Consider the following 26,034-nt stretch of genomic DNA (forward strand, 5'->3'; position numbering starts at 1 on the left):
TCAACTTCAACGGAGAAAAAACGTCAAATGACGTGGTTTTAGTTGCAAGTCGTAACTATAAAACCGTTAAGTATAATCCATTTTGCTTGTTATCTTCATCTACCAGGGTCGGTTGCCAGTTAAGTGGACAGCGTATGAATCGCTACTGTATGGAATATACACCACAAAGAGCGACGTGTAAGTACACTGACTCGTTTTCGCTTCAATGTTGAGAAGCGATGTTTCGTCTAAAATCGACGTTACCTACCATTCGACCATGTGTGACCTTAAATTTATACAAAAGGACAAGTCTGAGCTGATTTCCCTTTTTTTAACAGATGGAGTTATGGAGTTGTTCTTTATGAAATCTTTACCGTAGGTGAGAATCTGTGCATGCAATAGTTTGCTGTTTTACCTTCTTCGAGATCATATCTACAAGTACTGTAAAATTCTGATTTTTGATTCGACGTTACATATTGCAAATGGCCCACGTACTTGATATGGTCAGAAATGCACGCAATTAGAAGCACGCCGATTTCAATAAGCACGAAGTGTCCCCTTGCTCTTTTCCATAATATCAACATCACTTCTGTCTCGGAATACAGACAATTAACGCCACGAAGTGTCCCTCAAATACTGTTCCTAAAGTAAAGGTAAACTGCTGCATTTACCCTGAGCTAAAAATAACTGTAAGCTATACACTTATCTTATTGTTAGAAATAGGTAGCAAAGGCTTAGCCTTAAAGGGACACTTCGTGTTGGATGTCAAAATTGAGTGTCAAGTGCCCACTTGAGTATAGCTATTCAGATTTGCTCGATAGATTCTCTGTAAGAATCAATTTTGGGAAAGGAGGATTAACCTTAAGCCAGCTTATTAAAGAGAAAACCAAATCTCAACTAGGATAGTGCAACCTCGTTCCCAGGGCCTCTCCTCTCTGCCTCCATTGTCGTTGACAATGGAGGCAGGCAGAGAAGAGAGACCCTGGGAAGGAGGTTGAGGATATTTGCCATAGACCACAGACTCAGAGTGGGGAATTAGGATTCAATAGTATCCTAATCTAAGTCATAAATGTGTTTTGTCTTCATGACTAGCAGTGGATGGAAAGCTAACAGGGATGGTGGGTGAGGGTAAAGATTTCCTCCTCTTTCTTTTTTTCTTCCTAGGTGGTTCTCCATATCCACGGATGGATGGCAAGAAAATTGCAAGTTTGCTTCAGGAAGGTTACAAAATGCCGAAACCACAACACGTTGACAATGACTTGTAAGAAAAATCCGTTTCTATTTGTTTCTAAACTCTGCTTTGTTTATTTTCTACTTCCACGTCATTTAGTTCAAAGGTGTCGCAAAAAAAGTTTAACGTGGAAAAATAATCGCTCGCCAACTGCCAAATGCTCTTTAGCACACTACTTTCATTTGAAATATATGCAAGACCTTAACCAGAACCGTAACCATAATGTAATACATGAAGTTCTTAACAGGCTTAATGCCCCGTCCACACGTAGCGTATACGAATCGTATACGACCGTCCACACGTATCCGATTCGTATCCGGACATCGGAAAGGATTAGTCAACAGAGCATGCGCATTACAAAGAAAGCTGATACTGTGACGTCAGCGTATACAAAAATATACGGATACGAGCGTCCACACGTATCCGGATACACAGCGTATACAGAAATTTCCACTCTGGAGAGCGTATACAGAAATCTCCGGATACACCTAGCGTATACGGCGGACACGTGTGGACGCTAGGTGTATCCGCATAAAAAAAATTTGCGGATACAAAAATCTCCGGATACGTGTGGACGGGGCCTAAGTAGACACCTTTTTGACACATTGTGACATGCATGGGAAGTACCATTTTCTTTTTATGCATTTGTATTGGACATGCATCGAGAGTCACTTTATTCTATCGTCTCGAGTCGCAAAGTAATAGATTCACTCGTTTGGGCTTACGTTGTCAAAACCAAGAGATTGTCATGGTAAGAGTGAATCCCTCATATAGGCCTTATACCCAAGGTAATCCCTTTTAAGTTATTTTTAGACATGGTGGACAGTTCTTCCGAGGACGTTACTCGCGCGATGCGTGGACTTCCTAAGCGACTTTCTCGAAACTGCCCGAGGGAAATGGCGGGAAATTTGGTGAAAAGTCGTTTAAATGTTTTGATTTTCAAAAGATTCTTCGTTGCACTCTCAGCTGTCTTTTTGTTCGGCTGGGTCTTCGTTTGCTTTGTGCTCTTTGGCTCTTCATTATGTTGCCGTTTATCCGGTTTTAGGGAATTTAATGAGCAAACCTCAACGGCAACGGCAACGAGTACAATGGCTGTGTAAGCGAGGGTTATAATTCTTTGTTCATTTCTTTGCTGTTCTTTACAAAACAACGTGACATGATGGCGGCGAGCGTCTTTCAGCACATTCCACTTTCATCTAGATGCGTTGTGTTTCGGCGTTTGTTCCCTTTTCACTCATGTTTCTACTCATTTCTCGTTCATTTAGTTGTTATTGTTTGTGCAGGGTAAATCTGTCTCTTATTTAAACTCCTATTAAAGTTCCCAAATGTATGAAAACATAGCGAGAGCCGAAGCTCCTTTGCTTGTAATTAAAATATTAAAGAAGACCTCCTCACAGCGTTGGAAGTTTTCCTTCGCTTTGAAACGAAAAGTAACGAAACAAACAAATCCTCCTCGAAAACATTCATGCGACGCGCGAGTAACATCCGTGCTAGAACCTGGGACCATGTCTAAAAATATCTTAAGAGGGATTATCTTAAGAGGCTTTATCACAGTAAATATCATTATTTAGCCTCGAATGACCGAAAATAATATTGTAAAGTTACGTAATCGAAATCTCTCATTTGGATACCCTTAACATTTGCATTCAAAGCCTTATAGTTTGATAAATAAAATTTGACTCAACACGACTCATTTTAGGACAAAGTAAGGTAACAATGTAATGAACTTATTTCCAAGGTATCAAATCATGATGAATTGCTGGCAAAATAAACCTGAAGCAAGACCGTCATTTGCTGATTTAACACAAGAGCTAAAAGGAATGGAAACCCAGCATAAGGTCAGATTCTTTATGATATTTTGAGTTGCAAGCCAACAGCCAATTTCCAGTGCCCTGTGAATTAATTCAGAGGCCTTATAGGCATTTATCAATACCCTTTTTTACCATGACTGCAAAATTCTCGCGCGCTCATTGGCTAATTTTTATTGTTAATAAGCGGACATGCAGACAATTTATGCGATAATGACGCGATATTGCTCGCGTCAGACTGAAGTTTCTGAATATGTGCTTTTTTCTTTCTATTGCAGAGGCTGCTCAACATGCATATTTACGACAATGATCTGTACGCAAAATTGGAGGACTTGAACGCCTAAAATGAAAAGCAACCTTACTTCCTTTGTTTTCCAAAAGGACGTTTAATCTCTTCGTCCTCACCCTTGACTTTGACAATAATTTTCCTTTCAAATAACCCAAACTGAATCAGCATCTAACTTTCTTTTTACTGATTTAGTTAAATTAATCTCTTTGCCCTTTAGCGTGCAGTGTTTTGCCATTCATTTCCTCGAGATTCTGCATTTAAAGCGCTGTTAAAGGGACACTGTCACGAGCTGCGCATGATCGAGTTTGTCTGATCTCGCGCTCACAGAACATTCTAGCCGCCATTATGGATTCACACGTGAGTCACGTATATTCGCAGTTAATGAATTTAATATTTTCCTGTCAGGAAGAACTTTCCGGATCAATAAACTTTTGTAAATGCGAAAGTGCTTGCAGTAAAAAGCGCTACTGTCGCTGCACGCTTCGTAGCCAGCATCGAATTTAGCTTGCAGCCAGGCGTGAAAAATTCTTCAGATAAATACGCTTGTGCGTGTTATTCCACTCCTTCAGGTATCCGTTGCGATCCGTTAAAGCCTTCCTTTTCTCCCAGAGTTTCTCCTTAGTCCACCATGGCCCTCCCCAGTGGACGCCATTTTGAATTTGTCGATTCAACTTGAAAAAGTTAACACTTTTCAAGTTTCCGCAAGACGCTAGCGCATGCGCAACTCATGACAGTGTCCCTTTAAGTGAGCAAAACTATCCATTGTTTGGGCCGAGACTCATCCAGTAAGGGGGATGTATTTAGTCCTTGGATAATGAAAATTGCAATGCATATACTATGTGTAAACAGGAACTGGAGATTATGGATAGGACACTTGCTTCTAACCAGCGCAGTAGTGAAAAAAAATGGTTGCTAATCTATTTTTAACTTGTCGCAATTTCTACACAAAAACGTGATCCTCGAGGGAAACTTAAATGTTGTAATTTTTATCAAAGGAGAAATGAATTATCTTAACCCTTAAAATTATTTTTGGTTAGGTGCGCGTAAGAAGTAGAGAAAAAAGACTGTAGAATTTTGGGAGGTAATCGAAGTGATATGAAACACTTGGTCGTCTGTGGGAAGCACTTTTTTTTTTCAATTACAGGAAGTTAGGGTCCTTAAAACGGCAACTTAAAAAGCTATGCATACTTATTAAAATGACGAGGCTTAAATCTGTAGGTAAACAAGACAATCTTCTTAGAGCAAATGTGATTTTTGACACTTACTCACTCTTTCAAACATTACAAATGTCTTAAGGTCTCGTCATATGTTCGAGGTGTACGTTTTTCAAAATAAACATCATGTTATTGGTCCTTGAATGTAGTTTTGCATCCGAAAAAGTATCCTTTTGTTTGAACGTTATTTTTTCTAGGTTCGCAAAGCATACAAGTAGTCCTATTCCAGGGGCTTAACATACAAGGGATTTTAAATTTTGCTGAAAGTTCTCTTAACCAATCGATTTTGAAATAAATTTTCAACTAAACGGAGTCGGCGATTTTTGACACATTGCGTTTTGCATTTTTATCTTTCATCAGAGTTAAAACATTTTTCTACAATTGCACTGTTTAAGGTCTCCTCATAGGTTCGATAATATGCAATTTCCGAAAATCATTTTTTTCTTTATTTTTTTTTTTGCCGGAATCTAAACATTATGACTTAGAGTACTGATTCGTAAAAGATTTAAGTACACCAAATTTTACAAAAGCCCCGAAAAAGCACATTTACAGTGTCACCGCAAAATCACGACTTGACCATGACCACCGCATATAATTCAGGCTATTTTTCACGTTTATGTAATCAGCATATAAATTATTACCACGACCTCTGCAGATGTTCTACCTGTTATTAGTATTTGTGTCATTAGTTAGTGTTCGCCAAACATAGACTGCAGACAGCAATCTGCGACCTGCAAACAACACACTTCTGACCATTAACTGAACAAGATGCAATGAAAACAACGGAGAGAAGTGTTAAAGACATAGGATGTGGGTGTTAGCTGACAAACTGAATGAGGATAAAACGGAATTGATAGTTATCGGGTAGCGTCATTACCCTGGTAATGTTTGTTTGTTACTTGAGAAGATTGAAATTTTGGCAGCTATTTAGCTGATGAGGACCACCTATACTCACCTATGTACTTACATAGGACAGCCACAACACCAAAACTCCATCCACTACTCTTCTCCCACTTATTAACCGGACGAAACACTCACCCTCGTTAGTGAAATATTACTTCTCGAATAGTGTGGGTTCTTTAACGTCCCACTGGGAACTTCTGCACATGGAAGATAATTGTGAGAAGGGGCCTCTGGTTTATAGTCCTTAACCGAGAAGACTTGAAAGTTAAATCATTTGCAGATGAAATTACAAACGAAGGACTGTCCTCAGTTATTTTTGATCTGGCCAGGGTTCGAACCCACGACCTCCTGCATGGTAGCCCGATACTCAACCCATGCTCAGAGATATATTTACGACGGTGGCTATTGATGAATTGTCAAGGTTGTTTGGCCAGACTCGCACAAAAAACTGGACACCCACATGACAAAAACTTGTAGTGCAGCATACTATCATTTGTACAACATCCGAAAGCCCCGAGATTATATTACATACGAATCTACACAAACCTTGGTTGATGCGTTGGTAATCAGACAGATGGATTGCTGTAACAACCTACTTTATGGTCTCCCTAGCAAATTGACAAAATGCGGCTGCCCGGCCTATTACCAACTCTTCGTGTTACTGTCACCTCACACCACTATTACAAGAGATACATTGGTTACCAGTAAGGTTCGGGGTAAAGTTCAAAATATTGATAATCACATTTAAGGCCATTCATGAGATCGCACCTACCTTTATCACAAATTTGGTTGTAATGAAGAAATCGTCATAAAGCTTGCGGTCAAACGAAACCTTACTGTCAGCTGTGCCTTCTTTTAAGTAAAAGAAAATGCTTGGAGAAAGCCTTTTCCATGGCTGCACAATCGTTATGGAATAAATTATCATCAAGGGTCAGACTTGAAACTATGCGACTGCCTGTCAATCAGGGAGTTTTAGTTTGAGTTCATGTCCAGAAGAGTGCAAAGCAAAGAGGAGGAAATGTTCCCAAGAAAAGTTCAAGAAGACAAAACAAGTTAGCAGTGGCTGATCAAATTCAAGTGACATTTTTCAGCCACTTCCCCAGAACGTTTGCGCACTGAGAAACTGTAAAATATCAAACACAACATACTACCGACTTAATGTACTTTACAGCGAAAATGTATGAGAGTGAGAGGCAAATATGAAACATTTAGTTCTCTTCTGCACATGACTGAAACACTCTCGTTTAGGATTAAGCTATTAAGGAAGTGGGGATGGCTCATTCTTACTGCGACTTTTTGGTACCTTGATGCGGTAGAGACTGGCGGTTACCAAGCACACAAAGTTGTCCCGGGTGGTAAGGTAACCGTACCTGTGAAATTTTGCTTGTAAACCCGGTCTATCTTTGACCCTCCTGCTTGGGTAACCCTAGCAGTAGGGTTATCCTACCCACTTGTAAACAGGGCCTTAATCATCGAGTATATTCTTGATGCGTATGCGGCTTGAATGCACCAGTCGCTGTTGTCACATTCCACAGCCGTTGTTTTCGATGTGAGAGGACCGATGTTTAGAGCCTGTGCTAAATTTGGTCGAGAAAATGGAACCAACGAAGGGAAACGAGCGCGATCAAAATGTGCAAATTACAAAAATTTGCAAGGTAGGCTTTTTCTTCATTTGAATATTATCAAACTAAACGGATGTAAAGCTTCATAAATCGACGGCATTTTACAGATAGGATAGTTGAAATACTGTCGGAGCTCAAAAACTCTCTGTAAACCATTTTGGAGCGAAATAATTTTTGTCCAAACTGTAATTTTCCCCAAACTAGTTTTTCAATATTTAAGGACTATGATAACTGTATTAGCCCTGCTGCAAATGTGGTGACCGGGAACAAAACACACTTTAGAAGAAAATAAGAAAAAAAGCTGTGCTCTTTTTTGCTGTTTTTCAAAATGGCCGACAGGTGACATAATGCAGCAAGTATTTTCTCCTTGTTCGCAGAAGTCAAAATACTTTCACAGCATCCTTTAGTAATTAGAAGCATAGCCCTACTGTCTGGTGGAATATCATTAGAATTGGCTCACATCTGTCCGAGAAGTGGACACATATATGTTAACTATAGACCCTATGCAAATAAATTATTCTTTTGTTCATATTCAAAATAGCCCAACTAACCTCGTTCAGGATAACAAATTCTTTAGAATTTTTGTCTCAAAAACGAGGTTAGTTGGGCTATTTTGAATATGAACAATAGAATAATTTAAAGGCAGCCATTTTTGCATAGGGTCTATTAGATGGTAAAATTCCTGCTCCGAAGAGTGTCATGATCAATGGCGGTTACCATGGTAACGATACGTCAGCTGGTCCTAATATGGCTGTTTTCGTTCATCCCTCCAGACATCCACACAGAAAATGAAGGGGTGTTAAAAATTTTCATTTCCAACTTTGCTTGACTTTCTTAGAGAACTGCTCTTAAGCGTGTTATATAGACCAATTCGGCTAACGCAATGTTGTACCCAATTCAGATCTCTCGGGGTTAAGGATCTTTGTGTGTTGCATTTGCATGATAATGTTGCATTCATATGGAAATATTTGGAACAAAACGTTTTATTCCCAAAGGATCTGAATTGGGTACAACATTGAGTTAGCCGAATTGGTCTATTGAACCGAATCTTGGCTAACTTCTGTCATCAACATTGGTGAAGTCTTCCCCTCTGGTTTTACTGCATTCGGGAAAGCCAGGTCAACTGGTACCCATGGTGGTGGTGTATTCCAAGCTAATAAGAATGATCTACTTGTCACTCACATGCACAATCTTGATACAAATTGCGAAATTATATGAACCCAGTGCCAAACGGCGAAGCCCAATGTTCGCTAATCATTGGAACTCATCATAATCCTAGTGGAAATGTTGCTAGCCTGGATGAGCTTAATGCGTCTCGGCCAGCGAATTAACAGCCGTAACATCATACTCACTGAGGATTTCAACAAACCTAATGTTGATTTGCGTAACAACAGCTCTGTTACATCTCCCCGTTGTTCACGGAGTTTTTAAGAAAGGGACAAAGGAGGATTGCAAAAGTTACAATTACTTACCTGTGTTTAAAGATGAAATGGTATATGAAATGAATCATATATGAACTGCGGATATGAAATCAAGTGAAGCTATGATCTTCGCAGTTATGAACGCAATTTTTACAATTGCGTAGAGAAGCCTGAAAAATTCAGGATTTCAACGGGGTTTGAACCCGTGACCTCGCGATTCCGGTGCGACGATCGAACCAACTGAGCTATGGAGCCACTGACATTGGGAGCTGGTCATTTGTGGGTTCTAAGGGTCCCGTGAGGAATGAATCAATGATGAAATGGCTTCGAATGGGAATCTCTAACTTTTTGCCGTCAATATGCTCGTTTATTATATAAACAACAATGAAATACCAAGTGAGCTTTCGCGCGAAAACAGAGATGTTATTTTCACACGTGAAAAGATCACTGTTGCTATGGTTCATATAAAAATCACGCCATTCGATGCCTTTCATAAAATGATTTAGTATTTCATTGGTGTTTATATAAATAAAATATTGCATGGCAGCTTGGAGATAAGAAATTTGTCTTCTCGTGTTGAAAAATATTTCACTCGGTCGCTGCGCTCACTCCTGAAATAATTTCAATACTCGGAGAGAATTTCGTATCTCCGCGCGGCCACGTAATATCCTCTATTTATGTACAAAATGACAAATGAAATAATTCATGTTAACAAATCTAAGTATTTGTCATTAGGTAACGTAACTCGTACCAGTGGATCTCACAACTTCAAATATTGTATTGAGCACGCAAATAATGTCTTTAAATATTCCTTTTTCCAAGAACGACGAAAAAATGGAACAGGCTTCCATCAGAAATTGTCTCGGCAAATTCTCTAGTTACTTAAAGGAGAAATTGAGTAACCTCTTACGATGATTAAGTCTGAATGGAAGACGAACATTTTTGTTTAGAATTTTTCTTTTTAATTACTTTAGCTAATTGATTACCATTACTGTCAATATTCATTTAAGTTTCTTATTTTTAAGTTACCCATATATAGTTCCTGCAAACGTATACATGTAAATGCAGATGTTGATGATATTTACCTCGTGCAATGGTTTTTTTTTGTCCTTAGAGGAAAAAGTCAATTTCTTTATTCAGCTGCGCGATAAAAGTTGTGTAATTTCAGATAACGGATATCCATTTTTCCGTAGTACGCGTTTTCTTCTAGGCCTGTTTTTCCGTACAGGAATTTTGATTTGACAGAAATGCATGGAGTGATACGGACTGTAAATCCGAGTTGCGTTTCGCTAAAGACGATCGTGACTTACTGTTTGAATGCTACCTGCAACTTAATGTCAAGAGCACACAATTTCGGATGGTTTTCATGGTTTCTTTCTTCTCCGACTATCATTGACAGGTTTATGTACTTTTTCTTCTCTTCATCGCTTTCATCTTGATATAACGACGGAATAAACCGAAGATAACTTTAAAACCAAAAAACTGTTTGTTTACCCGTTATTGGAGTCGAGAAAAAAGATAAAAATGGACATACAGCTGTAGACAGTCCAATTAAGTTGAAGGATACTTTTTTCCCTTTGTATCTTAGAAATAACTATGCCTTCAGCCAATTAAGAGTTCATACCTTCACACACCTGAAGCCAACAAGAAGACACTCAAAGTAACTTTCTTCACGGACTCAAAATTGAGTGTGAAAAAGGCCACTGCATTCAGGAAGCAAAAGAGAATGTCAAAACATTTTACTGTTGGTAAGCAAAAAATATTACTTTCCCTTTTGGGAATCTTGAAAACTATTCGGATGAAGTTGGCGTTCTCCTCGCGACGTGAAAACACTGAAAATGCCGTCGTGCACGTGACGTGACCGGCCATCGAGTCCAGACTTTTCCACGTGCTCTCACGTCCTATTTTGCCGTCGTACTGTCTGCTAAATCTGCCAGATAATATTTGCCCTACAGGAATTTCTAAAATTACCATTATAAGGACACATGAAGGAAAAGGACTCAATGAAGTGAGGTTAAAAAACATTTATTGAACACAAAAAAATGTATATATGGCATCAGAAACACATAAGGGTTGAAACGTGTAACGCGCGTTCACAGCTTCCGAATATTCAGTGCGAACTGATTGGTTGAACGTTTCAGTGCTAAGTACCATATTTGGAAACCCCTCGCTCTTGTTGTTCCAAATATGGTACTTAGCAAATTGGAATATTCAGAAGCTTGTTTCCCAGCACACAAGGGGCCGTTACACGTTTCAACCCTTATGGGTTTCTGATGGCATCAGTCAGCATTCAATAGGCACTAATTAATTAATCAATGGATTAACTGGTTACAATGTTAGACTAACCAAAAGCAGCAGTTGCCAAAGAGCATCAAAACAATTTTAAAAATCTGGCAGACCTTGAATGGAGAAACAAGGAGGACATTTTCAGATTATCAATGAAAATTAAGAGAGGGCACCACAGGAAAGTTGACAGTTTAACATACAGTTAACGCCCAAAAGAAATGCAAACTCTTAACTTAAACTTTACACAATCCATATCCACACACCCACGTTCCACGCTGTCAATTTTCTTGGCAAGGTCTTCAACTAGCCGATCCGTAACGTTTAGCAAAATTCGAGACGGTTCCTCATGTTTGTGACTCCAAATGCTGAACATACAAAATATTTCAAATTCCAAGGTCCAAAGGTAAAGAGTCCAGTTATTTTCCATTGTGTACCCATCATACATGTACTAAAAGACCAACAACCGCACATAATAATCCACAGAGGGCCACCTTGAAACGAAACAAAACATGAGTAAAACACTTAAAAAAGTTTAAGAGACTACCTGAAAAAAGAGCATTACTGCACTACGAAAGGGATACCCCAGAAAAAAGGTTTGACCCGGAGAGTAGTCGGAGATGTCGTCCTGGAGATAGTAAAATAGTACCAGGCAAGGGACAGGTGCTAACCTGGGAAGGGAAATTTTGGAAGATTTTCCAACAGCGAAAGGAAACAGAAAAGGCAGAAGCAAAACGGATGCGAGTGGGGAACAGTAAGAAAAACCAGGAAAGGAAACAGAAGGACGAGTGGACGTGTGGGAGAGGGGCAGCAGAAGAAAGCATGAGCCACAAGGAGGACGAAAGGAAGAAAGACGAAAAAAAAAAAGAAGCAGGGAAAGTGGAAGAACGTAAGATGGAAAGGATGAGAAAAACGGACAATAAGAGAAACCCAGCAGAGGAGAGTGAGCTTGACGGATGGACTAAAAGGGATTTCCACAAATAGCGTAAGTGTTAGATGGGAGTAAAGGGATGCTATAAAACTAAGTGATTAGTAAGATAACATTCAACTTGCTTCTTGACCTCAGCCAATCTAATCCCGCTTGTTGAGAGTGCAGGGATGGCGCAGTGGTGAGAGCACTCGCCTCCCACCAATGTGGCCCGGGTTCGATTCCCGGACTCGGCGTCATATGTGGGTTGAGTTTGTTGGTTCTCTACTCTGCACCGAGAGGTTTTCTCCGGGTACTCCGGTTTCCCCTCTCCTCAAAAACCAACATTTGACTTGATTTACTTTCATTGTTCATTTCAGTTTACAGTGTCCCCAATTAGCGCTCCAGCGCTAGAACGACTAGACACTTAAATAAAGTTCCTTTCCTTTCCTTTCCCTTTTCAGGGTTCGTACGCTTTTTTCAACTAAAAATTCAAGGACTTTTCAAGTACTTTCAAGGACACATTTTCCATTTTTCAAGGACTCCACGCACTGCAAAATCAAGCGATAAGCAGCTGTTCATATAGCTAGTGTGCGCCGACTCTCCCATGCTCGAAATGTCAACATCCTTCATGCACACAATGCATCGTGCCTTGTGTTTGTCACCCTTACTTCGCGTAGCCACTCTTTTACAGTGGTTTCTGAAGCCACAAGTCGCTGAAAACACACTTTCCCATTGTTGTAAATCTTTTATTCGTGAAACAATAGCCGAACAAACAACACCCACGCAAACAACAGGAAGCACTCGAGGCACATGACTTTTCGCGGAAAGAGCGAAGACTACAAAACATTTCATTGGCTCTTAGAATTACAGACATTGAATCAATCAGAGCAATGAATATAACAAAGAACAGGAAAATGTACTCGGCGCTTGATGAACGTTCGGAGAGTTGTAATGATCGTTTTTATTTATTTTTTTACTATTATGTGTCGCTACTGTTCTGCCAGTAGCATATATTTTCAAATTAGGCACTCTAGAATCTAGGATAGATGAAATTAGCTACAAGTTTCGAGGACTTTCCAGCACTGACTGCAATTTTCAAGGAATTTTAAGGCCTTGAATTTTTATTTTCAAATTCAAGGACTTTCAAGTACTTTCAAGGTGCGTGCGAACCCTGCCTTTTTACATCAGATACAAAGGCATACACACATTTAAATAAAACGGCATGAAATTGTGCAGAATTTTCTTAGACTTGGACATTCCCTATTGTCGGAGGACAGGGGAGAATAAGTAGAGGAAGGACAAGGAGATCAATGACATACAGTGTTAGGCCGGTCATTTACAACAGTAAATGGTCCAAACCTAGGCCTAGACCAATCACCAAACCATGTTTTAACCTTGTGTTTATCTCTTCGACACTCTAAACTCTTGGCTCCTGTGAAGATCGTCTAAAATTTCTTTTAAAATGTTCTTTAAAACTTCGGTAAAAAGAAGAAGTATTAAAAAAGTTTTGGCAGATTAATTTCGCTCTATGTCGAGCCTCTTCAATGCCTTTGTTAAAAGATTATTCTAAAACCCAACAGCTAAAAAGGTGGGGTCAGTCTTTGTCTACTACGACCCTTGAGATTTTAAAGTAATTCCATTCCGTTTTATTATTCATTAGCCGTTCAGGTGGAACATTTTTCAATCTCACGGCTTCTGCGATCTGCCTTGTCATCGAGTCATTTCTGTATGATCCCGTAACTTTTATATTAAATACTTGTCTTTCTTCTTCGTGTTTCTCTCTGCAGTGTCTCCACAGCACCTTCTTTTCTCCCCTCCAGGAGTTTTAGATGTTCTTTTCCACGAGTATATGCATTTCTGACGCTTTCTCCTACATATATATCTCCACATTTTTCACACTCTATCTCGTATGTGACATTATTCGTGTCACAGGCGTTCTTCCCATCCCCTCCCGTGTACACCAAGCAATCTTCTCTGTCACATGACGTATGTTTTAGGGGGTCGGATCTTTGTAGCAGTCTCTTTAGTGACGTGCCTGCTTGTTCGACTATCTTAATCTTGAAACCTTATCTTTTCACTTCGTTCTGAATCCTGTTCTTTAGTTCAGAGTTGGGTGTGACAGGGATGAATATGACAGAGTCATAGCCTCCTTTTGTATACCACTCTCTTTGCTTTCTTTTTTTCTCTTCCTCCCGCTCTTCTCTCTTCCACTCTCTGGGTCTGTACATGGGTCTTATTCCTCTCTTATCGTTATCGTTAATCTTGTTGTACGCCTTAACCGCTGATAATAGTACTTCATGTCTAAATTTCTTACTATACCCCGAGTACTGCATCTTACGCATTAGGTCATTGGCATGGTTGTTAACAACTTTTCGAGGCAAAAGCTCGCTGCAGTTGAGCAATACGCGTAGGAGCTCCTGAGTAAGCACTGTTCTTTTTGTTGCCCACGGCATGGCTGATCTAGCGTTAATGACTGATTTAGTTGACACATCTTTCGAGTACAACTCATGTAAGATGACGCAGCTACCAGAGACATTTTGTTCAGGGTTGCTTTCTTCTATCCAAACCTTTAAATCGAGTATGGGGATTTTTCTGTCTTGGTGTTCAGACGGACAATCAACCTCTATCTGTATGGATGGGTGAATACTATTCCCTATTTCTTGTATAAGCAACATTGTTCTCTTGTCTACAGGGACGCCGGTACTACTTTGCGATTCATGTCTACTAACAATTTCACCATTCTTACAGCTCATTTGGGGTTTTGCCGCCGCTACCACTATGTTAATGTCGTCAACGTATCTTTTGTACATTCTTACTCCTAGGCATGTCAGTCCTATCCCACCAAACCATAAACACCTGGGCAATGACACCTGTGAGCTTTAAACCAATCGGTCCACCCTCTTGTTGTAATCTCATCTCATTGTTAAATGTGTAAACATGATGTTTCATGATGAACTTAAGGGCCACACTGAGGGCTTCGGTTAACATTCTCCTCTTTTCTCTGTAATTGGGTACTCCATTAGGTCTTACCCATGGTGCAAACCTATTCCCCTTTACATCTTGAGTTCCACTTCCTGTCATGGTGGGTGGCCTTCCACGTTCTGACCTTCTCTTGGGGCATACACTCTCCAAACCGAGGCTACTAATCCTGCTCTGGTCTACGTTAAGTGCAAGGTAGAGCCCTAACTCGTCATAATCTATGCACTCAAAATTAGTATCGCAGCCATAGAATATCTCGCAAATCTTCTCAATAGTGAAGTCTATGTCAAGGCTGGGGTACAATGCTTTTACATCCGCTGACCCAATTATTACGTCTTCGTCGCAGCCTTCGTCATTCACTCTCTTTATCTCTGCCATCATTTCTTCGGTGCTCATGCAGATACTATCTTCTCTCTCTTCTATTCTCTTGAGGATCATTGACATCAGATGCGACATTCTCTGGTTGAAAGATGACTCAGCTCCGCACACCGGCCTAGAGGGTGGACCAGTTTCAGGGTCATTACACTTCTTATGGTCTTTCCTGAGAGTATACAATGGCGGGAGAGGATCGTTACAGCTGACCATATTATTCCTGATCCGGCCCTCATTTCCATTGTCTTTCCCAGCTTGCAGTATTCGTGTCCACATAACAGAATGGGCATTCATCTCTTGTTCTGACTTTTTATACTGGCCTGCCGTTATGATGGTATCGTTCCGGATATGCTCCTCGTATGACCTCTTGTAATTTTCAGTGGTATCAAACGAGAACCGTCCGGACTTATCTGTTTGAAAAACCACAACCTCGCCAGTGCGTCTCTTCTCTGTCAGCGTTTTCAGACCACTCTCTTCTTCTTTTTGGAGGTTTTGCAGGCTTTTTCTACCATTTTTACGTTTATACTCTCCCACCGTTTCAATCAGTCTAGTTTTTAATGCCTGGAGCTTTAATTCGGTATTTTCCTCAAGAGGGCCAGGAAGGTGCACTCTTTTATTAAAAGGAAGCTCAGTCGCTCGGAGTTTAGTAAAGTTGAACGTTTTGCTCTCTAAATTATAATACTGGTCATGTACTTTCTCCTGTTCTTCGCATTGCTCCTTCTCTTCATCTCGCCGTTGTCCTTCGCTGCTCTTAGCCATAGACCACCTCAATTTACTGAGGCCTTTTTCTACTTGTACCTCGCATTTGACAGTGTCAATATCTTCGTATACAGAGAACTTAGGAGGTAAACTTAGCAAACGCTCTTCGTTCTCGTCGACAACAACAACAACAACAACAACTTTATTTGTACCAACAACACCTCCGTAGCAACGGGGTTTAGCTGTATCGTGGTAAGTCTCCGGTATCTCCTGATCTCGGACTAGAATTCCATCTATCTCGTCAGGGATGCCGTAGTGTATGTACTTCTCGCACAGGAATTTTTGTTTGGCCTTTCTCTTTTCTTTCAACTTCTGACGGCAACATTGTTTTTCTTGCTCCCAGACCACTTTAAATTCTTCCAACGCTGATTGGTCTTTCAAAAAGGATTTAGACTCCTTCTGTATTTTCGTATTTTGATATCTCTCCTTTCTGAGGCAACTCATCGCATCGCTGCTCTTCCATCTCATTACAATTCCGTTTGTCAGGCAAACCATTACACACCGTACGACACAATTTTTCCACGTTCGTAGTACCAATCTTTCTCTCCTTCAGGTGATAAAGTAAATCCACAGCGTGTTGGGATTGTAAAAACCCCAAATGGGATTGTAAAAACCCCAAATGAGCCGTGAGAATGGTGAAATTGTTAGTAGACATGAATCGCAAAGTAGTACCGGCGTCCCTGTAGACAAGAGAACAATGTTGCTTATGCAAGAAATAGGGAATAGTATTCACCCATCCATACAGATAGAGGTTGATTGTCCGTCTGAACACCAAGACAGAAAAATCCCCATACTCGATTTAAAGGTTTGGATAGAAGAAAGCAACCCTGAACAAAATGTCTCTGGTAGCCGCGTCATCTTACATGAGTTCTACTCGAAAGATGTGTCAACTAAATCAGTCATTAACGCTAGATCAGCCATGCCGTGGGCAACAAAAAGAACAGTGCTTACTCAGGAGCTCCTACGCGTATTGCTCAACTGCAGCGAGCTTTTGCCTCGAAAAGTTGTTACCATGCCAATGACCTAATGCGTAAGATGCAGTACTCGGGGTATAGTAAGAAATTTAGACATGAAGTACTATTATCAGCGGTTAAGGCGTACAACAAGATTAACGATAACGATAAGAGAGGAATAAGACCCATGTACAGACCCAGAGAGTGGAAGAGAGAAGAGCGGGAGGAAGAGAAAAAAAGAAAGCAAAGAGAGTGGTATACAAAAGGAGGCTATGACTCTGTCATATTCATCCCTGTCACACCCAACTCTGAACTAAAGAACAGGATGCAGAACGAAGTGAAAAGACAAGGTTTCAAGATTAAGATAGTCGAACAAGCAGGCACGTCACTAAAGAGACTGCTACAAAGATCCGACCCCCTAAGACATACGTCGTGTGACAGAGAAGATTGCTTGGTGTGCACGGGAGGGGATGGGAAGAACGCCCGTGACACGAATAATGTCACATACGAGATAGAGTGTGAAAAATGTGGAGATATATATGTAGGAGAAAGCGCCAGAAATGCATATAGTCGTGGAAAAGAACATCTAAAACTCCTGGAGGGGAGAAAAGAAGGATCGGTGCTGTGGAGACACTGCAGAGAGAAACACGAAGAAGAAAGACAAGTATTTAATATGAAAGTTACGGGATCATACAGAAATGACTCGATGACAAGGCAGATCGCAGAAGCCGTGAGATTGAAAAATGTTCCACCTGAACGGCTAATGAATAATAAAACGGAATGGAATTACTTTAAAATCCCAAGGGTCGTAGTAGACAAAGACTGACCCCACCTTTTTAGCTGTTGGGTTTTAGAATAATCTTTTAACAAAGGCATTGAAGAGGCTCGACATAGAGCGAAATTAATCTGCCAAAACTTTTTTAATACTTCTTCTTTTTACTGAAGTTTTAAAGAACATTTTAAGAGAAATTTTAGAAGATCTTCACAGGAGCCAAGAGTTTAGAGTGTCTAAGGTAAGTCTAAGGTAAGTTTTACATCGAATGCTATTATTGTTATCAGCTCATTACCAATGCTACATCTATCAATTTAAACCGATATTTGAGCTTCAACAATCAGAAAATATAAGCGAAAACCAATGTCTTGCTCAGGTGGCTTCACACTGCGGTGCATCGCCAAATGGCGAATTTATGTCATTTTATTACGATCGTAACTCTTCACACAGAAGAATACCAATAAATTTTATTTCATGGTTTCAAGGATCTATCTTAATACTTTCCAGAAAAATACAAGATGTTCTCCAAATAAGTCAGAATTATGAGAAATTTCGCTTTTCGCTGAACCACTTGGCCCGCTTCTTGAAAATGACGTTGACATTGTCCTGTTTAAGTGACCACAATTTTAGTACTTTTCTATACTCTGGTTTAATTTTACCATTTGTTTTAAGTACAATGATGTATCTTATGCTGGTGTAATTCTTATCTTCGTACGCTAAATATACGCGCGGCAGAAAGCATCCGAAAGAAGGCTAATTTCGGTTTCGTTAAAGTCGCAATTTGAGGGTTTCGGGTATCGATCACATTCTCTTTAAAATCGCAACTGTTGTCAAGAATAAAAAACAAAATGTATTTTCTTTTACCTTGTATCAACCTTGTTTCGTGGAGAAATTTTGAAGGAAATCGAAATTTTGACCCAAATTCAGTGGTTGATTCTTAGGCGGAAAGCCTCTTAAAAGCGCACGAGGCGTATAAAACACTGCTGCTCGTTTTTTTTAAAACATTACATCTTACCCCCGGGAGATTTGAATTGGGTACAACATTGTGTTGGCCGATTTGGTCTATATCTTCTAAAAGGCAAGGCGATGGCTAAGCAAGAAGGAGAAACATCCATAAGAGAACAAATGCCGGAAGTGAGAGAGATAAGGGGACGGAAGATAAACAGGGTCAATACAGAGCCAAGGCAGAAAAGGAAAGTGGAGTACAAGGTAACGGGAAAAGGGGAGATCGAAGGTACATTATTGATACTTAAGGAACAAGAACCCAGGCATACTGATGACCATGGGAATCCTTGATAGAGTTAAGTCGGCAACGAAATAAATATTACACAGCATAAGGAAATGGAAACTTATGGTGTTCATTCTTCCATACCTGTTGCTTTAGAGGTTGTGGTGCGGTGGAGTTGACAGCAGTATCATTACTCGATTCTGGTGGAACAGTCAAATTTCCAACATCTAAAGTAGCAAAAGTGCCATTAGATCACACGAAATTTTCAAATGTACAGTATTTAACAATTATTCGCCAATATTCACCGAGCCTGGGGTGAATAATTCTTTTAGTATAATTACATAGGTGATTATTTGAAAAAAACACTTAGGTGATTATCGCGTAATAATCACCTCAACTGCAACCAATTAGCGCAGAGAATTCTCAATAATCACCTATGTAATTATACTAAAAATAAATATTCAGCTTTCACTTTCCGCCTTGTATCAGTTTGTATGACTTGAAGAGATTTTAAGAATAATCAAACGTACACACTGTTTCATGACCGTTGCGTGGCTGAAAGCTGATTGCCTCGCTTTAAGGACAGTAAAAGGGGGACACTGCATTGAGAGAAGTAACGTACGTGTATTCTTGAGAACCTCGCACAATAGTTGCATTTGTATTCATTGCTATTTGGTTATTATCGCTTTTTGTTATATATGTTTCGAGGTACTTGTATGAATACACTGTGTGCTAACCAGAAATCTAAATGGGGATTAAGTTTCTTTATGCATGTCCCCCACTTGAACAAAAATATCTCAATCACTTTTTAGGTCATACTGTGTACATCAACCAGTGCAGAAATAGTAGCCTTGGGAATGAACACTCGCGGTTTAATCCCTCTTTTTAAATGACTTCTCTAAAAGGCAGTTTCTGTATATAGGTAATCTTAAATTACATGTAACCACTAACTTGATGTCTCTGCAGGAGTAGGCGTTCTTGTGGGAGGTTTCACTGGCACTAAATAGAATTCACCAGGAAAGTATCAGCACGTAACAACATTAAACACTTAATGACTGATCCCGAGGCAAACAGTTCATTTTGTTTCCCAAGAATCTCAATGTTTCCCTGAGGTGCAGCCGAGGAAAACATTCAAATTCGAGGGAAACAAAATAAACTGTTTCCCGAGGGACCAGTCATAAAGTGATTTGTTATATATCACAAAAAGAAAAACGTGCAACGGCAACAGCAACGGCGGTCGTCGGTCAACATTCGCGGGTAACAGTGCACTGTTACCCTGTGACGTCATAGATTTTTCACTGTTGCCCGCTCAGAGACTTCTGGCGGGAAACAGTTTTATTGTTAGATGTCATGTGACCTCAAAGTAACCAATGAGAGCGCACACTGTTGGGGGAAAAGATTCAGCTATATAATAACAACAATTGTAACTAAAAGCTTGACTTTAAATAGTTGACGTCAATGTTAACCACTCACTTGCTAATTCTGTGGGAGTAGGCGTTTCTGTGGAAGGTTTCACTGATACAAAAACAGAAATCAAAAGGAAATCATCAGCACATAACAAAATCAACACTTGTAACGAACTAAAACATTGACTTTATAGAATTGACGTCAAGTTTATCACTTAGTTATATAGCAATCCTGTGGTAGTGTGTGTTGCCGTGGAAGGTCTCTCTGAAGCACAAAAATAAGCTATCAGCACCAAACAAAATTAAAACTTGTACCGAACTTCAGTGTTTTGCCATAGCAAGTAATCTCTACAGTAATTGTAACCAAAACTCAAACCAGTTTTTCTTTTAATAGCACTTACATGTACTTATTTTAAAAGTCATTTTAAAAGTCATTGTGAAGGAAAGATGTTGTTTCGATCTAACACGAAATTAATGCGTGACGTTTTTAGGTGACATGACGTAACAATGCCTTACGTAATTGATTGATAAGATCGTTGAAGCCGACACTACTAGTCGCAGACTTGAATGACTCCAAATGGGTATGTACATATTGTTCTTTGTTAATGTCTATTAATCCCGGCATTTGTTAACTATAATGCTAATCTGTTAATAGATTTCGAATACTTTCCTGTAAACAAGATGATTGAGTAAACTGTTGAATATTTGGAACCTTGGCGATTGTTGCGACTAGCAGTACAGATGTTAACATCTTATTTTGTTTCGACTGAGTTTGTTACTAAAGAATAAAAAGTACAGTACTTGTTGAGATTGACTCAAAATGCCAAACATTTCCTTTGGTGAATGTGCTGGAGAGCTAACCGTTTCAGTTTCCAAACCAAACTGAGACATCAGCGATTAAAATTAAAAATTATTGTCAAAAGCTTAAAAGAAAACTTGAACCAAAGAGGTCTGTTTCAGGGATGTGGCACTGTGAAACAATTCATGTACCTTCAGATTACATGTATCTGACAAAATGAGGGCAAAAAAAGCTAATAACACCATGATGAAAAGATAGCCTTAGCACCCATAGAGGCTAACCTCATCGTGTGACTATTAATATTGAGGTTGAGTCTTGTCCTACTCTAGTCATGACTCATTAAAATTCTTAGAATGTTGAAATAATGAAAAGGATAAAAAATTTGATTCTGTTAATTGATTCCTTGATTGACATTTAATTACCTTCGAGATTAGTAACACCATTTGCCACTATCAAAAATACCACAATACTCTTTGTTTGTCTCTCCAAAATTTTGCATAAGCATTGTTTCCAGTTTTTCTTGGGACATACAATGGTCCCAAGAGAATACAACAACGTTAACGCAAAATCTGGAGCGACAAGCAAAGAGTATTATAATGTAAATGTGAATGTGCTTAGTTCACCGTTCCCTACAAGGGCTTTTTAGGATCAACCGGCTTAACTGGATTGGACCAAATGCATGTGAAGGTGTACCCTGCGAGCAGAGCCTCTTTCGATCTTCCGAGATGAGTCGGGAAGAGGAAAAAAGCGTCTGCCAGCCGCCTCGACATTCTTTGATTTGCCGCTCATCCAAAGAAATGGATGAGTCAGTCCAGTTTTGCCTTGTCAAACCTGTTTTTTTAATTTTTCCGCATGATCAATCACCATGCGTCATCAATATTTTTTGGAAATTTACAACCGCGTGGCAAACTGTCTAGATTTCCATGAGTATTTCCTCCGTATGTCGCTTACAGAAACTAGTCTGCCAGAAAACCTATAAATTTTTCAGTAAAGAATGAAATGGCAATTTAAAACTATGAACTATCTTGAGTTTCCAATGAAATTACTCCTTGGTTGTCGTGTGTTTGCTAGAGTTGTTCGAAAATATCACTGTTTTGGTTTTGTGGTTACTTGAGATCGATGACCACTAAACCACCCTGACCCCCTGTGGTATTTTTGATAGTGGCCTATTAAAAGACAACACATATAAAGTTCCCTTTTTTCCTGGGATGGTTTGTCAACAGATCAATGCCAACCCATTTGCTTGATGACCTGTTTTCTTCATTTCTGCTAACCGGTGGTAGCCAAAGTAGGGCTTCAAATAACTAAAAGTCAGGTGCCAGTCACATTGTCTGGTCAATCATGTTTTTTCTCTGACACGGCCCATTTTTGGGGTAGGGTCGTACCTCTTGTTGAATGCTATATTTCTTTGGCTGTATAGTGTCGTAATTCCTATTGTTTTCTGTGCTAAATCCATTGTTATCTTTGTTCTTTCTATTGTTCTTTTGGCCAATTGTGAAGCCCTTTCAATGAGGTACAACACAACCCCATTTAGGGGCAGTCAAATTAGAGCAATCTTAATTCCTGGTCCCAGAGTGCATGATGCTTAAATATTAGACAAGTTACATACACCAGTAAACTTCTTAGACTCAAACGACTAAATCCAAGTTGGGTTTGCAATATAGCAGTAGATAGGCTTGCAGTGGCCACTTGATGACATATCATCATGTTAATTTGCGAATATCAGGAATTTCTTAGCTCACGGTGCAGCCGGACGTGACACAGTTATCAGTAGGTGATTTAGGCGGTCTGTGACGGCGGCTACAATTTCTCACAAGTATCACAACTCTGTCTACATTTTGTTATTTTTTTGCCAGGAACACGAATTATCTTGTGATGATTATCAGATAGAATGACCAGACAATACATGTATGTCCAGTAATCCAAAGATTTGTCCAGTCAATACCCAATTCTGACGGACTGTGCAATTCAGTGGATTAGGAACCATTTTTGCCCTGGATCAGATAAGTTTATATAAAAAGCAGCAGTTGTCTCATTCCTCCGACGAGATTAATCATCAAATAAAAACTAGTTAAATTATTTCCTGTCCCATGAACGTTCAATGGATGAACACCTGCAGCCATTAAGAATATCTCCCTATCATGGCTTAATTGCTTTAAAATGCAAAATATGCCCCAAATCAAAGGGGCTTCCACTTAATAAAACCTGTTGTATACCATACAATAAGATTGAATGTCTTCTAAACATGACTCACTGGATGTCACGCAGTATGTGTGGTTAAGTGATGGTCCAAGAGAGTTACGTGCAGAACAAGTGTAACAACCACTTTTTGTTACTTTCAACTGTTTTCCATTGGCAATCACAGTTCCACTTGCTTTACTTCCATCGTACCATGATATCATGGGTGCAGGGTTTCCATCTACCTGGCATGTAAGCGTGTGTGCTTCAACAGCTGCAGGCGCAGGAGGGTCTTAAAAGAAACAAATATAAATTTTCATCTATTAAATTCTATTCGTCCCCTGCACTATAAAACAGCACTTCGTTGATATTCAACCATCACCAAAGTTAATAGAAAGCAAATATTACATGGCCAAAGTCTGCCCATACAAATTCAAAAACCTCCCAATTTTAATTACATAACAGGAAGCTAGACTTAGGTTGGCTTAGGGTGAAGAGGGTATGGCAGCCATGGCAAAACCCAAAAACTGAATCACATGACCAAGCACAAAAACGTGCAGATTAGACATCTCAGCAGGAGCCTTGTTCCAAGATTGTTTGACAATTGTGATCTTTGAATGATATCACATGGGTCCAGCTTCTCATGCCAGATCTCGTATCTTAATCTCTATCGAACTGGTGCCAAGTGCACCAGTCACAATAGATATAACATTCACTTTAAGGCAAGATGGAGATGCTTCACGTTTATGGCAGAATCTTGGTATTGGTCAACTCCAAACGTCAGGTACTTTCTTGTTCTATGTTGATTTCATTATTATTATTATTATTATTATTATTATTATTATTATTATTATTATTATTATTATTATTATTATTCCTTGTAGACTCAGGCAGGATGTTCAGCCTGGTGTTTATAGTCCTTGGGAGCAGGTTACAACAAGCCACCACAGGTCTCAGGTCTCTCTTGTCCTTATTCTTACAGGGATAGTACTTTTCTTAGTATCTTTGCTGTCCCCAACAATGCTGTTTTCTGGATAACTTCCAACCTCACCTTCACACCGATTCGCCTCATGTACTCCTTAAAGTTGACTGACACAGCTCCAAGGGCCCCAATAACAACAGGCAACTTTTTGCATTTGCCAGACCTTTGCAATTTCATCTTTCAGTAGTTGATATTTCTCTACCTTCTCAAGTTCCTTATCCTTCACCCTATCATCACCTGGGTTAGCAACATCAATTATGACAACCTTTCTCTCTTTCTTATCAACAAAGACAATGTCTGGTCTTCTTGCCTCGATTTTTCGATCACACTGGACTGTGAAATCCCACAGTATCTTGAAGTTTGAACTTTCCACCACTCCCTCCGGCTTCTGTTCATACCAACTATTAGCTCTTTCCAATCCACATTTACCACAAAGTTGCCAATGGATATACCGTGCCATGTTATCGTGCCTTCCTTTATCTTCCAGGAGCAAGGATGGCACAGTCGGTTGGTGCGTGGCCTTGGTGCAAGAGGACCTGAGTTCGATTCCCGGATCTCGCATCCTTGTTTCGACTCCTTTCCTTTCCGTGTAGCTACGTAGCTTTAAATACCCGTAAAACGGAGCACTGATGGAGTGGGGGGAGTAAAATGAGCGCACCGTCGACCTCAGGTTTGTCAGTGATTAAAAGTTACTGTTACGAGTTATCGACGTTAAATAAGGTCTACTTTACTTTACTTTACTTTACTTCTGTCTGCGCCAGCTTACCGCACTCACTCACCACATGGGCCACCGTTTCTCCCTTACTTCCGCACATTCTGCACAAAGGGGATTCTGCTGTGTGATCGATGTGAAATCTTGTATAATTTGTTCTCAAAGCTTGCTCCTGGGCACTACATATCAGAGCCTCGGGACATCCTTTCACATCTCCCTTTGCAATCCACTGCCAAGTTCTATCCCAGTCAATCCCTTCCTTTTCTCTCGCATACTGCCCATGCATCCTTTTCTGCTTCCATTCATTCTCCGTCTCCTTTACTTCATTCACTTTGCACTCCTTTGGGTCCACAGCCTCCCAGATGTTGACTACATTGCTATCTCCAACTTTCTGGAGTAATGCTTCTTCAATATTTTTCACATACCAACTCAAATTGTTCTCTTCTCTCCTCACGCAGCTCTCACAACTGATCAGGCCTCTTCCTCCCTTCTCTCTGGGTACGTATATTCTATTATTATTATTATTATTGTTGTTATTGTTATTGTTATTGTTATTATTATTATTATTATTATTATTATTATTATTACTATTATACGGTAGGCCGAGGTAGGCCGAGGTTTGAGATTTTCCCGTTACGACCGAACGGCCGAGGTTATTAAGTTGTTTATTATATGGCACCAGCAACAAAAATAAAGCCTGCAAGCCAAAGCTGGCGCAGCAGAAGTGATTATTACATCCGGTGATCAGTGCTTCACTGTTCATTCTTCGTTTCAAATCGCAAAAATCAAGTGAACTGACCCATCTTTCGATCTAAAATAATCTTTATTTTCGTCACAATTTATTATAGCCATGAAAACGTCATGTAGAAGGTTAGGGTACCAGAACATACCGGACAAGCCGGAATGACACCCAAATAAACCAGAATATAGCAGAATGAACCTGAAAATGCCAAAGTTTGGTGTTTTAGTTAAGCGCCTACCAATTTTTGGTTGTTTCTGTCAGCTTTTGTTGTGTCACATGATTAACTCGCCTTTTGCGACATTTACAGCACTTTGGTCATGAGAAAAATTTGACAGGTATATCCATGGATAAATGAATAATTAGTTGTTGTGATGGTAATACAGCAGCAAGAGAAACAAATGTTATTCTCCTTGTTTTTTCTATGGATCTCGGAGGCGGCTTTCACTGTGCTAGTCAAAAAACCTGTGAACATTTTTATTTCATTCTGACAGG

The 26,034-nt window shown here is 39.7% G+C and overlaps 2 protein-coding genes across 9 annotated transcripts in view; one reads left to right on the forward strand and one right to left on the reverse strand.

The window, feature by feature from the left end:
- The window catches only part of LOC137983705 (tyrosine kinase receptor Cad96Ca-like), a 42,820-nt gene extending 37,495 nt beyond the window's left edge, over nucleotides 1-5,325 (forward strand). For 2 of the 3 annotated variants that reach the window (XM_068830874.1, XM_068830875.1), the window contains exons 17-21: nucleotides 107-177; nucleotides 318-358; nucleotides 1,144-1,240; nucleotides 2,949-3,048; nucleotides 3,297-5,323. In XM_068830874.1, coding sequence (XP_068686975.1) covers nucleotides 107-177; nucleotides 318-358; nucleotides 1,144-1,240; nucleotides 2,949-3,048; nucleotides 3,297-3,362 — 375 coding nt within the window. In that variant the 3' untranslated portion in view covers nucleotides 3,363-5,323. Of the gene's footprint in view, nucleotides 1-106; nucleotides 178-317; nucleotides 359-1,143; nucleotides 1,241-2,948; nucleotides 3,049-3,296 lie in introns of all 3 variants that reach the window. The other variant, XM_068830876.1, reaches the window with a different exon arrangement.
- Nucleotides 5,326-10,476: 5,151 nt separating this feature from the next.
- Nucleotides 10,477-26,034, reverse strand: part of LOC137983706 (intercellular adhesion molecule 5-like) — a 69,434-nt gene continuing 53,876 nt past the window's right edge. For all 6 annotated transcript variants that reach the window (XM_068830878.1, XM_068830880.1, XM_068830883.1 and 3 more), the window contains 5 exons: nucleotides 23,183-23,398; nucleotides 20,197-20,238; nucleotides 19,675-19,722; nucleotides 18,868-18,950; nucleotides 10,477-11,244 (listed from right to left, as the gene is read on the reverse strand). In XM_068830878.1, coding sequence (XP_068686979.1) covers nucleotides 11,191-11,244; nucleotides 18,868-18,950; nucleotides 19,675-19,722; nucleotides 20,197-20,238; nucleotides 23,183-23,398 — 443 coding nt within the window. In that variant the 3' untranslated portion in view covers nucleotides 10,477-11,190. The remainder of the gene's footprint in view (nucleotides 11,245-18,867; nucleotides 18,951-19,674; nucleotides 19,723-20,196; nucleotides 20,239-23,182; nucleotides 23,399-26,034) is intronic.

Source organism: Montipora foliosa, chromosome 13, assembly GCF_036669935.1.
Source record: "Montipora foliosa isolate CH-2021 chromosome 13, ASM3666993v2, whole genome shotgun sequence".
Lineage (NCBI taxonomy): Eukaryota > Metazoa > Cnidaria > Anthozoa > Scleractinia > Acroporidae > Montipora > Montipora foliosa.